This window comes from Tympanuchus pallidicinctus, unplaced genomic scaffold (genome assembly GCF_026119805.1).
Source record: "Tympanuchus pallidicinctus isolate F22 unplaced genomic scaffold, pur_lepc_1.0 scaffold24, whole genome shotgun sequence".
NCBI lineage: Eukaryota > Metazoa > Chordata > Aves > Galliformes > Phasianidae > Tympanuchus > Tympanuchus pallidicinctus.
In genome coordinates this window covers 3593639-3606985 of record NW_026294741.1, presented here as the reverse complement: position 1 = coordinate 3606985, position 13347 = coordinate 3593639, and the positions used below count along the sequence as shown (strand labels likewise).

General features: G+C 42.1%; 1 protein-coding gene across 6 annotated transcripts in view; it reads left to right on the top strand.

Annotated features, from left to right (window-relative positions):
- Nucleotides 1-13347, top strand: part of SPECC1 (sperm antigen with calponin homology and coiled-coil domains 1) — an 82498-nt gene that overhangs the window by 25957 nt on the left and 43194 nt on the right. The window contains exons 1-2 of one of the 6 annotated variants that reach the window (XM_052689019.1): nt 2715-2822; nt 2919-3057. The exons of 4 other annotated variants lie outside the window; for them this stretch is intronic. In XM_052689019.1, coding sequence (XP_052544979.1) covers nt 3018-3057 — 40 coding nt within the window. In that variant the 5' untranslated portion in view covers nt 2715-2822; nt 2919-3017. Of the gene's footprint in view, nt 1-2714; nt 3058-13347 lie in introns of those variants that run through there. One more of the 6 variants, XM_052689018.1, reaches the window with a different exon arrangement.

The window sequence follows — 13347 nt, the reverse complement described above, 5'->3', positions numbered from 1 at the left end:
TTACTTGACTCATTAAACTGTTGACAGTTAATTGGCTCAAGCTGGCACATATAGGGAAGTTCCATTACAGTTATAAGCAAACTGTGAAGATCAGAAAAGGTTTGCTAGGGATACCTAAACAGATAGGGGGGCTTGCTTGGATAGTCTCAGAACAGTGCACTAAACAGACATCTGTGATCTCTGTTTGTTTTCATTTTCAGTCTTTTTTGCTAAAACTGTTCAGCAAAGTCAACGCAACTTTGTGTTGCCTACCTACTGTAGGTTAATTATCAGCTTTCCTTCAGCTAGTTTGAAGAGAAATGATCCCTAACAGTCTCAGGGCCTAAACGTATCACAGCCAGAATGCTTTGGCAGAATGCCATTCTCTTTGCACTTTGAGAATGAGAGGGAGGGAAAGAAAGGAATGCGAAGCGGGCCTGGTCTGACAAGTATGCATATCAGGAGAGGGCTTGGCATTCCTTTTATTATTATTTTTCCACTGTTTGGTTGTTTTTTGTGTTTTTTTTTCCAGCATCTGTGGCTTGCATTAGACTTCAATACTATAAGGTAAGAGGGAGGGGTTGACAGCTACATGCTGAATGGGTTCATAAGTAGCACTTAGTGCTCAGAAAATCTTCAGCATGAATAGAATAAGCAGAGGACAGTGGTGTGAACACTGGTATTGATGGTCAGCAATGGTATTGTTCGGTTCAGTCTTGGCCAGCAGATCCACTCTCTGGAGGTCGTGCTCAGCAGTGCCTTCTCTAGACCTTCTCCTTCTGAAGAGAGTGCCAGTTATCTGGCTGGAAATCTGAGAGCATTCTGCAGCACTTGCAACCTTCTTTTGACCGTGGATTGTAATTTAAAATTTCAAAAGTTATGCTAATTAATCTGCTGTGCAGTGAGAGCAGGACAGAAGGAGGACTGTGCCTGGCAGATAAGTCCTTTCACTTGCTATTAGAAAAAGTTGTCTGCTTCACACCTTGAGTAACTCATTCTCATTCTTATTACTTAGAAAAGGGTGTCTGGACTATTGTCTTTTTAGGCAGTCCCACAAGTGAATAGTGCAAAGGGATGAGTCAGGCAGTGTTCGTGCCTATGGAGAAACCAGCTAGTCTACTTTAGAATGATGAAATGGTTTAGTCATTCACCTTTATTGCTGAGGAGGAAGGCAAAAAATGTAAAGTATTCAGAAAATAAATAGTAGCCTATGGATTTAGCCAAGAATCTGTCATAATTTCATAGCACTGTACGTTTCTAGAAGTCTTGTGCCAGATGCTTTTTTCCTCTGTTTGAGCTTCATGCTCCATGAATGCTAATCTCAATATCCATAGGCTCTTGTCAGGCTTAGCTGTTTTTAAAACTTGAATTCTACCTTTTGCTGTGGGTTTGCTCTTGTAGTCTTATGCCTGACTCGCCCTATTGTGGTGGTAGAATTTCTGACTTCTGTTTCACGCCGCTGTCAAAAATAGCAGATTGGTTCTTCCAGTAGTGATACCTGCACAGTGTTCAGATCTTAAGCGTGTTTGCTCTGGCTCTGTGGTTACATTTTGTAGTTACTTCAAGCTCTACCCTCACACTGTAGTGGGATTCTGATACCCCTTCTGTGTTACTGAAGTAGAGAGCTGGTGTTGAAATGATGAATAGTTAGTGTCAGAATGTATCAGCCCAAGAGACTGTATTGGCTAATGCAGTTCCTCTGAATTCTGTTGATGAAAAGCAGGCGTTGCTCTTTAATCTATAACACAAGAAAATCTCTTTGTGTCAGAGATGCTTCAAGAGCAGTTGGAGGACATTTGTATCTTCTCTTCTGAGGAAACTGATGGACATGTTGAATACCAAAGCTCAAGAGACCATGAGATGGCTTCTAGGAAAAGCGTCATTGATAACGTGCTATTTTTTATAGAACTTACATTGTTTATTCATTAAAGCATTTCATACTTGTCAAGTCATAAAATAGACAGGGGTTTTGTTTATTGTCTTCCAAACCAGACAGATGTATGTAAGCTTTTAGCTTCATCCATGGAGTGAACAATGACAAATTACAGTTGACGACTAACTCCCTGTTATGCTGAAGTCTTATAAAGAGTTTTTCTGTCTTATGGAACAATCTCTTTTAATTTGAATCAGTAGATTACAATTGGCTATCTTAATTTCTGCATGTTTTATTTTCAGCCTGTTTTGATCTGAAGTAACTTTTCAGTGTGTTACTGTATTAATTTGTTTATAACCTCCTTGTTGAAACCGAGACTTGAAGAAGGTAATTGTGTTAACTGTCCATGCAGAGAATGCAGATTGCTGGAGCTGCTCAGGGTTCTTGTTTCCAATGTGTGTCGTGACTCCATTAGTGAGAAGCATCTTGATTTATTTCAAAGGCAGATCAGCCATCAGCCAGTCTGTGAACTGCCACATGCAGCTCTTCTTGCACTACAAGGTGTGGTCAAAAAAAATGTTGATGCTAGAGATATGGTGTGCAGATATTTGTAATCAAATTTACTGGTGTATGACAGAGCTCTGGGGCCAGTCACCCCCTGCTGCCACGGCTCCTCATCAGATGTGGCTGCACCGGGACGCAGAAGTCCTGCTTAAGTTTCCAGGGTGATTTCTTGTCTGTGGTGGAGCTGGTTTCAGGCTTTAGGGGGCTTAATCACAATCGGTGCCTCTCAGCTGCCTGCAGTTCGCTGCTGCCGCCTCTGAGTGGCCTCCACTGCTCGTTGAGTCGCTCTTTCTTTCTCTGCGAGCTCTCTTTTTTTCTGCCTCTCTTTCTCCCCTCCTTTTATTCCAGCAGTCAGGCAGCTAATTAACTGCACAGGCCGGCCTTCAGTGCATAATATTGTAATGAGGTAGGAGGGAGAGCCACAGCTGCTCCAGCATGAGCAGCAGGCTCTGTTCCTGGTGCCAGGAACTAGGAAGGAGCTGACTTTTTTTTCCTTTGTAAGTTGACCGGAGCGCAGACGTTACCAGCAGATAAAGGCAGGTCTGTCTCTGAGAGCATGGGGTCCTAGAGGAGCCTGGGGAAGAGCTGGCGGTGACTGAAGATGGGCAACCAGCCTGGGCGAGCGGAGGAGCACGACCAAGGTCTGTACGGCCGGGCGGCTGCCTGCCCAGCCCTGCGCAACGCCGGGGCTGCTGCCTGCAGCTTGCAGGGCTGTAACTGCAGGGGTTGGGGTTTTGTTCTCGGGAGCTTACCTGCAGCGTCCTGCCGATGGAAAAAGAGGCTGTTGGCATAGGTAATGCTGACAGCTTTGAGCCTGCCAGTGGAATTAGGGCTGTTTACCTGGTGACCTGTAAATGGTATTCATTACAATTCCATACCTGAGCTCGAAGCATCGTCCTCGGGGGAATTTCTGAAAGAAATCCTTTGGTCAGAACAGAATGCTGACAAAGGAGGGACCTGGGTGCCTGATGGATGTTATTTTGTTTAGTCTGCATGATGCAGCTAGAAAGTTACAAAGCTAATCTAGTGATGTACATACTATTTGTTAGAATCTGCAGCTTGGTGTCTTAGCTTTTACTATTGTTTGTGGCCTCCAGCCTGACATTTTCCAGGCCTTAGAATTTAAAATGATGCCTTTGTGGACGGTCTTCCCACCATTGTCTTTCAGAAGTGTAATGCTTTGCATGTTAATCAGTAGCAGCTTTTATAGAAAGCCAGGAGTCAGGTATATCTACTTCCCTTTGTGCCAGATGTCTCTACCGTAAGCTTGGAGATAATAATGATTTGTTCCTGATGCTGAATTACTGCCCTTTGATTCATTTTGTTTGCTGCCCTAATACCGAATGAGGAAAAGCAGTAGGCCCACAGATTTCTGCTGCTAGTTCCTGTTCAGGCTCAGACTGCTCCAACGTACAGAAACCAGCATCAGTTGGATTTCCTGGCGCTGTGTGCCTTATTGTTGTGTGGGATTTCCATTCACAAAATTTAGTTGAAGCTGTTATTGAGTGATCAGTGTTTCTTCGTTGCTTTTGTCTAGATGTGTAGCTATTGTTTTACAAGTGAACATGTATAGCTGAGCTCTGGGGTTGTGCAGAAGGTGTTGCACTGCTGCTCTAGAATCGATCACAATAGATCAGCTAGTGAGTGCTAGAACAGCAGTGAGGTGTAGTGGAGAACTCTCTAGCAGTACATTAATCAGCAGGCTAATGAGGAACACAAAAGCTGCCAGTACCCAGTCACCAGAAGAAATGCTGCCCTAAGGGAAACTTGAACTTTGGGCTGGAAAGTACTGCTGTTCCAAACGTGGTCTCTGAAATCATCCCACTGCAAGCTATGGAGGTGTTGCTGAAACCAACCCTGTTACTGTCATTTGAGGAGGGCTGATAAACTGTGGGGCAATGGATAATGGCACAGATAGCACTGCTAACTTCTGGTCAGAGTTTGGGAAGGCTGGCTATGATTTTTCAGGGCCGGTGGCAGAATTTGAACAGCTTATTACTATTAACTTAAATGACAAATGAATGCAGACTCCCCGTGGGTTTAGAAAACCTCTTTCAACCTTTGTTTACTCTTGCCCTGTGATTTATTTATTTGAAGGGGGAAGGGTTATATTTCTGTAGCATCTATACATTTTTAAAGCTTTTTAGTTTTTAAACGTAGACCGCACTAAGTCTTGTTTTAGTTTGATCTCATGGTTCATAACATATAAACATGACTAAAACCCAGATTTTATATTGAACTGTGTGCTCAAAATGTAGTTTAATTACGAAAAAAAAAAAACTTTCAGGAACACCAAAGCAGATGATGAATTGTGAGTACATATTCCATGTGTGAGATCTCAGACCCTGAAAGTCAGAGGATAACGTAAAGACATCAGCAGTATGTGTGTCCCTTTTAGACAGGGCTCTTTATTGTCGTAGTTCATGTTCCAGATTTAACTACAGAAATCAGTTCTTCTGTTGTCCTTGCGATATCCAGTGTCATCTGGTTTGTTTTTCTTCTCAGGAAATCTTGTAGACACTGCATGTTTCATCTTCAGTCTTTCATCCCAGCGCTTACTGTGCTGGGTTGCCGCAGACAGGTCTTTAAAACTCTTCTTCCTTCTATCGATGCCATCGGACCACAGAAGTCTTTAAAAATCTGACTCTGAATGCCTCTGTTATGATGTATGTTGTAACTTGGATTAAATGCTTATTTCCAGATACTTAAGAGAGTAAAAGTGCTTTGGTGGGTTTTCTGTTGAGCGTGGGTACAGAAAGCAGGACCTGGGCATGCACAGCTTTTGGCCTGATGTAGCTACCGTTGTACTACAAAGATCAACTTTAGTTCAAAACCTATGAATAAAATAATACAGGGCAGAAACAACGTTCTGGGGGGCTGACTGTGCCTGCTAACAGTCAAGATGCAAGATATATGGGCACAGCAGTGGTAACCCCAAGTTCTGGGTGGGCTGGTCAGTGCTGCTGAGAACAGGAAGGAAATTATTGGGCCCAAGCACAGCAGTTTGAAGCGGACAGCTTACTATGTTGGACTCTGAAAGAAATTTAGCTACAAAATGTCAGAAAGGTGAAGACAGAGAAAGTGGACATTAGATACATTGCATGCTTTTCTGAAGTAAACCCCTGCTGATGTCTAATGGGTGCATTGGAACCAAAGGTTTACAGGATTGCAAGAGTCAAGTATCAATTTAGATGACTCTACACGTTGCTAAGAGTGCAAGAGTGTTTCAACAGGAACCAGGGACAATATTCAATCTACAGGTCTTTCCTGACTTCAAACTTTAAACCGTTTTAAAAATAATTTGTAAGAACTTTGTATTGTGGTGTTGTGACCAAAGTTTGCACCATCTTTGCCAAAACTCTCCTGCTTGCAAAGTGGGTAAGTAATAACTATCTCCAAGTGCTCTGCATACTTGAATGTAATGAGCATGTTGAGTTTTTAGAAGGAAAACACCTGTGAAATAGTACCAAAAATAAGTTGTAAAAACAGTAGTGAATATTGCTGCAGTTCATCAGTAGAATTAGTTTTCTGCTTCTGAGACTGGCCGCCTCAAATAGAAGGAACCATTAGGGCACCTGTGAAATAGTTGGAACATTTTGTGGGATCTGTGTGGAAGAATACACACCATGCAGTGCAGAAACATTTATTGAGAGAAGCCTTTCAAACATCATTTTCCTTGGAAACATTGAGGCAGCCAGTGCTTGTGAACAGGAGTGCTAAGATTGTTTGACATTGGTTGACTTGGTGATGGTGAGGTTTTGTTTATCCTCTAAACATCTGCAGGTGATGTGGTGATTAATAATGTCTTTGAGAAGAGGTGGAAAAAGTGATTCAAAACATGCAAAAGCTTTGAAAGCAGCAGTTGAATGGGAAATGTTAACTTCTCTAGCTGGAACAAGGTAACGAGTGGGGTTATCCAAGGGTTAGACTTTTTTTGGGACTGTGCTTATTTGTAAAACATGCTTACAAGGCTTGGATGAGGCTATCAGATGTCAGTGCACACAGTAAGGCAGTATTGATCTGTTTTCTTGTGCCTGTTTTGTCCTGACCCAGGAGTGGCTTCATTTTATGTTTCAGTGTAGGGGAGTCAGTCCACAAAACATCAGACCCTGTCAAGGTAAAGGGTAGAACTATTATTTCTAGCAATGTCTGATTTTCCTTCCCAGGGAGTACGTTTGGGTCTTTCTCTGGGTGCTCCCTTCAGTCTTTGTCTGCTTCTCTTCCTTTCTTTTAAACATGGGAACCACTCATTTTAGCTGTTCTATGTCAGCACACCATTTCTGCCAAGCAAGAGCTCCAGAGAACAGATGAGTTTAATGATGGTGTGGGGGGAAGGGAGGAAGGCGAGAGGGGCCAGCAGAGCTAATGAATCACATAACAGCTTTCATGGAAACACCGACAGCAAGTCATGTCCTCTTCGAGCCCAGGCAGCGAGCCGTAGACCTTTTGTTCCCAGTGGAGCCAGCAAACCACAGTTTGCTCTCCAGTGGACAGCTTAATTCCTTAGTCACCTCTTCCTCCCACAAGTCACTCTTGCACGAGGGTTTTACAAATGCTTTCATTCTTCAGAGTAGTAACACACTGCTGATTAAACTAGCATTGAAGGAGCTTATTTTCCCCCAGAGAGTAATTTCTACTTGACTTAAGCCTCTCTTCCAAGGCCAGTTAGGGCCAGCTCTGTTGATTAGCTTTGTGATGTGACTCAACTGGAGTGACACTATTAAATCATTTCAGAAATACTGACAAACAGATGTCAAATAGCAGTAGTGTGTTCTGCTCTGTAGGCCAGCGAAACGAGTACAGCCAGGAGACTATGTCACTATTTGGACAGACCTCTTAGAGGAATTTAGTCATGAGTATGAGTAACTAGCTGCCTCTGAAAATATCTGTTTGAGGCAGAGTTAAGTGATAATCAGAGGTCCCCTGATCCCAAGTTGAGAGGCCAGTGAATGCTAAATTTGTGGAAGAGATCAGTAAAGTTCTGCTTAATGCAAGGGCCTTACAACATTTGGCGTAGGCTGGGAGGATGTGCTGAGTGGGAGTACTTTCTCTGGGGGCTGGACTGAAGCTCTTACAGAAAGAACTTCTAGGGCACGGCAGGCAGCAGGATGTGGTTTATGGATTTTGTTTTGTGTTAAATTGTTTTGCTGTTGAAAATTAAAACCATTCTTGGAAAAAAAAGCAAAGAACTTCTGCTGCAGTTGAGGAATCTTACTGGGTGAGGTAGTCAGTGGGGGCTTGTCCTGTGACAGAGCTGTGCACACTGCTTCTTCCCAGCTCTGGGGATGTTTTAGAGCCTATGGATAGTAGATCTGTTATAACAGTAAAGGTAAAAGCGAACTTTCACACACATCCATGTCCTCCGAGAAGAATCACATCTCCCTCATTTTTGTTCCTCTGTATTGCTCTGGTGCTGTCAAAGAGGATCAGTGGAGGTAGGACTCCACTGAAGAAACTGGTAAAATTCTCAGTTGCTCCAGTAGAGTCCTATTTATTAACGTATGGGAAAGGGGTGTTGGGACAGAGTGCAGTTAGTGGTTTGACATATGGTGCTTATGTTGGCTGACTTTTCCTCCTCCTCCTACTGAACTGTAATCTATCCTTAACACTTAGTTTGCATTTCTTTGCCACGTACTGTAGATAATATTCAGAATAATTTGCTTTACTTTTCAATTTGCAATGAACTAGTCGTTGCACATGTAATTTGATGAATGGCAATTAGTCTTGCTTTAAGAACTTGATTGCTTTCTATGATCAGTTCCATTTCTAAGCAAAATAATATCTAGAAATACAATGGCTACTTAAAAGCAAACAAACCAAGAATAAAACATGCAAAATCTTTCTGAACAAACTTAATCACTAAGGATGCTGCCCTTCTGCACAGCTTCTGCCTCAGAATGCAGCAGGCATCTCAAATTCAGAGGATTTTCTGCTGTATTTTTAACACCCTAAAGGTCTTCTGCAATTTAAATTACTGCAATTTAAATATAAATTGCAGCATTTGTAACGAAGATGGAGAAATCCTTATAATACTTTGTAATTATGCCCCATGTAATCACTTTTGTAGGGATTGTTTCTACGAGGGTGTGGGTAATGATAAATTTGTTGGCACAAATCAAGTTCTCTGCAAGACAGGGAAGAGAAGACCTTCAAAAGCATATCTGAATGTTTACTTTTATAGACAAAAACACAAACCAAAACAGAGGTAATTCCTCAGAATGGTGCAGAAAAGAGCCAGCTCAGCAGTAAGTTCAGTCACAATTAGCAGCTGGTAGCTGGATGAGACAGCTTTCATGAACGCCAGTCATTGCAGGTTGGGTATTCTCCTCAGGGAAAGCACGCACTGCACCAGCCTGCTGAGTGCAAGAGCCCTGCTGTTTTCCTAGCAGAGACATGATAAAATAGTTGGTAAGCAGCAGCCTGTAGAGAAAATGTTATTTTTACTGTGGGTGAAATTGTCAAAATCCTGTTTTCTCAGAAAACAAGAAGACACGCATCTGTTTGATCATAAACACTTTTAATGCTTTTTCTAAGTCTTGTTCCCAAGAATATATAATGTCAGCAGTGATGCTGCTACTCTGGCACTAGGCAGAGGCGACATGCTGGTGTCACACCCATCTCCACTGGCAAATGTCGTGCAGTGGTAGGAAGTGTGCTCCCAAAAATTGAGGCAGTTTGTGTAAATCTTTACACAAGTTTAAGCCCTCGTATAACAGAAGGTTGTGTGCCTGGTTTTATCAGGCTAAGGCAACGTGCAAATACATTGGCTTGTTTGCAGCCTCTTTAAGTGCATGGCAATAGCTTAGTTTAACCCAAGCTGCGTTATCAGTGCTGGGCTTACTGTCCATTTTAAGGAGAGAGGCACACAACCCTGGTAATACTTTTCCAGGCTTCTCCTGAGCAGAAGTTGGTGGTGATCAGTCATCTGAAGGGAAGGGACAGCACTCTTTGAGGAGCTGGATGAATTTCCACGATCCTTATCTTTTTTGAGAAATCCTGCTTTTACAAATCCTTGTTGACTTTGAAGAATGGGCTAATCAAGTTAGAGATTGGCCTCTCCCTCCTCCACTCACAATTTCTTTGAGGCTGCTTGACTGCGGAAAATCTTTGACTGATCTTTTAATTAAAAGTGCTTTTTATTTTTTTTTTTTTTTTAACCAAGGAGTTGAAGCTCTTCCTGCTTTGAAGTGGGCAACTTTTTATAGATAACCATCTCATTATGTTATGAGATTTCTTCCTCTCTGTCCTTCTGTCTGGTTCCTTGATGCATCTCATCCTGTGTTGATGGAGTTTTAATGATTTCAGCCCCATTCCCAGTGTCAGCTCTTCAGGACAGTGCTCTTTGGCTCCCTTCTTGCTCTGCTCGGCACAGCTGAGGCTCTAGATGAGCTGTGGAAACTAAACACAGTTCTGTTCCCCACTCCCTCACTGCAGCAAGCTGGAAACAGCAATAAAACTGGGTTTATTATGTGGTCATCGTATTTTAATAAACAAAAAGCAGTTGTAATAGCAGTGCGACGTGTGTTGGTATTAAGTATTATTCAGAATGTAAAGGCCTCTATTTTTTAAATTCTGCCCTGTTTTGCACAAGGAGGAGGAAGCTTTGTTCATATCTTAATTTTTGTTCCGTTCCTTCCCGCTCTATCTGGATTAGCAGGGTTTGAGAATTCGTGAGGAGAGAAATTATTTTGGCTCAGTCAGCCATGGCCTTTTGGCCAAGTGTGGGGCAGCATTCCTGAACTGGAGGATTCGGGTCATGGTTTCCTAATACAAAGCGCTCGGCAGCAGCACTGACCAAAGGCATTTTCAGCTGCTTCATTCCTCTGTAGTGGCTTGCTGCTCCCTCGGTGGGATGAGCTCAAGTGTTTATGGGCAGGATGGTGAATTAGATCAGGATCTGTCTTTCCCAAAGAAAGGTGAAGGAGGAAAAGCATGTAGATAATTCCACAGCCAGTATAATTCCCTGAGCCAGCTCTCAACCTGGCCTCCTGAGCAGTTCAATACACTGAATTCTGATGTTGATATCAAACATCTTCCTACTTACGATCACTTTTTGGTTACCCTTTGTGCATGCAGATGCATCAGTTGGGCCTTTGGTTCAGGCGATACACAGCGCTGATGTGTGTCTGGAAGGAGCAGGGTTCCGTTCACTCCTCTTTCCTGTTGGCTTCTTGGACCAGGAGGCTCTGTTCTTTTTTGACCACCAGACACAGCTCAGATGTTAATGCACAGCTGTGATAGCCATTGTACATGCACTGTGTGCACAGCAATGTGTCAGCAATGACCATTACTAACTCAATTTACATAGCTGGTTTGTTTGTGTTTTAATTTCCTGTGTTTCTTGAAACACTTAAAGCTGGTATTCTATCTGATTTAATTGCGTTTCCCAGAAATGGGGGAGTATAGCTGTCATGTTACCACTGTTAATTCAGCAGTGTCTGAGTGTCAGACTGCTGGGTTCATTAGTAAGGAAGTAACTTGCTGAGCTGAAGACAATTCTCTACTCAGTTGCAAACAAGAATAGAGGAATATCCCGGTATTCTTAATATAACTAATAGTCATTTATCTCAGGGGAACTGTATGATGTAGTACAGGCATCTCATTCAGAAAATAGCTGGGTTTCTGTAAATTCCATCAGCTTAATTTTTATATAATGCTATGTAAAACATTTTAGTCATCCTTTCTAGGAGGAGACAAGGGTTATAGTCAGCAGGTGACTGCGTTTTTGGCGGACCCATAGGTATTAACAGTTCCTAAATAGATTTGAGTTTACAGGAGGACATGCCAGTAGGCATACATGTGATATAGAGTTTCTCTCAACATTTGCTAGACCGTTTGCTTTGGATGTCTGTTTGTTATGCCAGGTTGCTGGGTACTCTCAAATACGACGCAGTGCAGTGATAGATGGCAGTTACACTCCTTGTCTGCTCCCAGATTGGCAGAGATGACAAACTTTGGTTAATCTGTGGGGTTTTGTGTACTTCATTTTAAAGGTAAACACTGTGGCGTCCTCGTGTAGGTCGTGGTGCAAGAGGCTTGTGGCACTGTGAAGGCCCAGGTACGAAACTGTATTATCTTCAAAACAGGCATATCCAAGCTTGAGTTTTCACTTGAGACTTAACAAACTTCCCGAAAATCCAAGCAAATATCTGAAGGAATGCTCAGAGAAATTCTGCTTTGTACAGACATTGGTGTCTGTCAGGGTTAAGAGATTTTAACTACGGCTGTGGTTATTCAGAGAGGAATTCTATATGAACAGACCAACAAAGTGGAAAGGAAGTTCGTGTTGTAACCAGTCTTTAGTCTCTATTTGATGAAAGAGTGAAGGTGTTATTTGAACAGATGCTTCTATCTAGTTAGTGTTAGATTATCAAGATCACCTTTGTTATTCTGCAGCCATCCCCTTGTCTCTTTTAAAGTGGGGTGGAGTGCAGGTGAACCTTCCCAAAGATTTGCTGACCTGCAGAGGTGTTGGCTCTATGACTAATGTTCTGCAAACAGACTCATTCAGGAGAACCATAACTGGCCAAGCCTAGATCTGCTTTGTTTGCTGTTGCATAAAGCCTGAGTAGCAGAGGGCATTGCCTTTCTGCAGGGAAGCTCTGAAAGAGGTGGAAAACAACATCTTCTTTTCGTTACTGAGGAATATCCATAGGAGTGTCTAGCAGTGTGGTCACTGAGAACTGCTGACAGGCTAACCCATTCAGCTTGTTCAAGCAGGTGAAGCTGTAATTGTTTGTTGCTGTGCAATAGTGTCACTCTTTATCTTAATCTTTACCTAGATGGATGGTGGACCAGATGTTCTTAAACATTTTGCTCTTGAATATGAAATTCTAAACAACTTAAGCAATTTTGAAAATAACAGTAGGTGATGATCAGTCTCTTGACACCATTCTCTGGAAATCCGGCCTTCTGCATCCAGTCACTGTTAAGTGAAGCACTTAACAACTGATTCTGATCTTCAGTTGATTCCATCACATGCATTCACTCAGTATTCATGATCAAACTATCTTGCTGTCACCATGCCCAAAGGATTTGGAATACAAACATTAAATAACATGGCAGACTGTTTAGGGATCTGTCTCTGTGAGTATCTCTATGGAAGACTTTAGTCCAGTACAGGATTGCTGTTATTTCTGCCCTCCTTTATAGCAGTTACGCTTTTTGCCTTTCCACCTTGAAATGCATCAGTGTTTCCCTCCTGTGGAAACTGTTTCCTGTTAATTAGGATATGGGAGATCTCTGGACAGCAGCGAAATTGTTTTTTGTTTGTTGTTTGTTGTTTGTTTGGTTTTTTTTTTTTTTTAACTTTTTCATTTTATTTAAGCAAAGCTATGTAACAACAGGGGAAGTACTTAAGGTGTACTTAATGTACATCTATCATTCTTCTGTGCTATATAATCGTCATTACCCAAAACACTGTCCTGGTTTTTCATTTTCATCAATCTTGGATAGAAGCAGTGGTGGAGAAAGGAAGGTGAAAGTAAATTGCAAAGTCACCTAGACTTTCCATTCAAATTTGAGCTCTTAACGGCTCATTTGCTTTTGGGAAAAGTCATATTGAGCACCAGGTTCATCAGGATCTTGTCAACTCAGAATGACATTTTCCAAAGGCAACAGAAAGGGTGGCTCATCTCCTTTTAACATGTACTACTTATAGCAGGGAATCAACTGGGAATACGATGGTTCCAAAGCAGTATTGACTTTTTTAAGTTGCTAACCAATTAATTGGGATCAGTGATCTCATGAAGTTGTATATTAACGCACTGCATTATGTCATCGTTCGTTTTGTGGCTGGAAGTTACCCAAGTGGTACTTGGGTACTGAAATAATTTTGAAAATGACACATAAAAGCTGTTATTACCCATCTTGGAACATCAGCTTCTGAATCTGTTGTGAAATTATGGCAGTTCTATTTGATGTCCAGCACC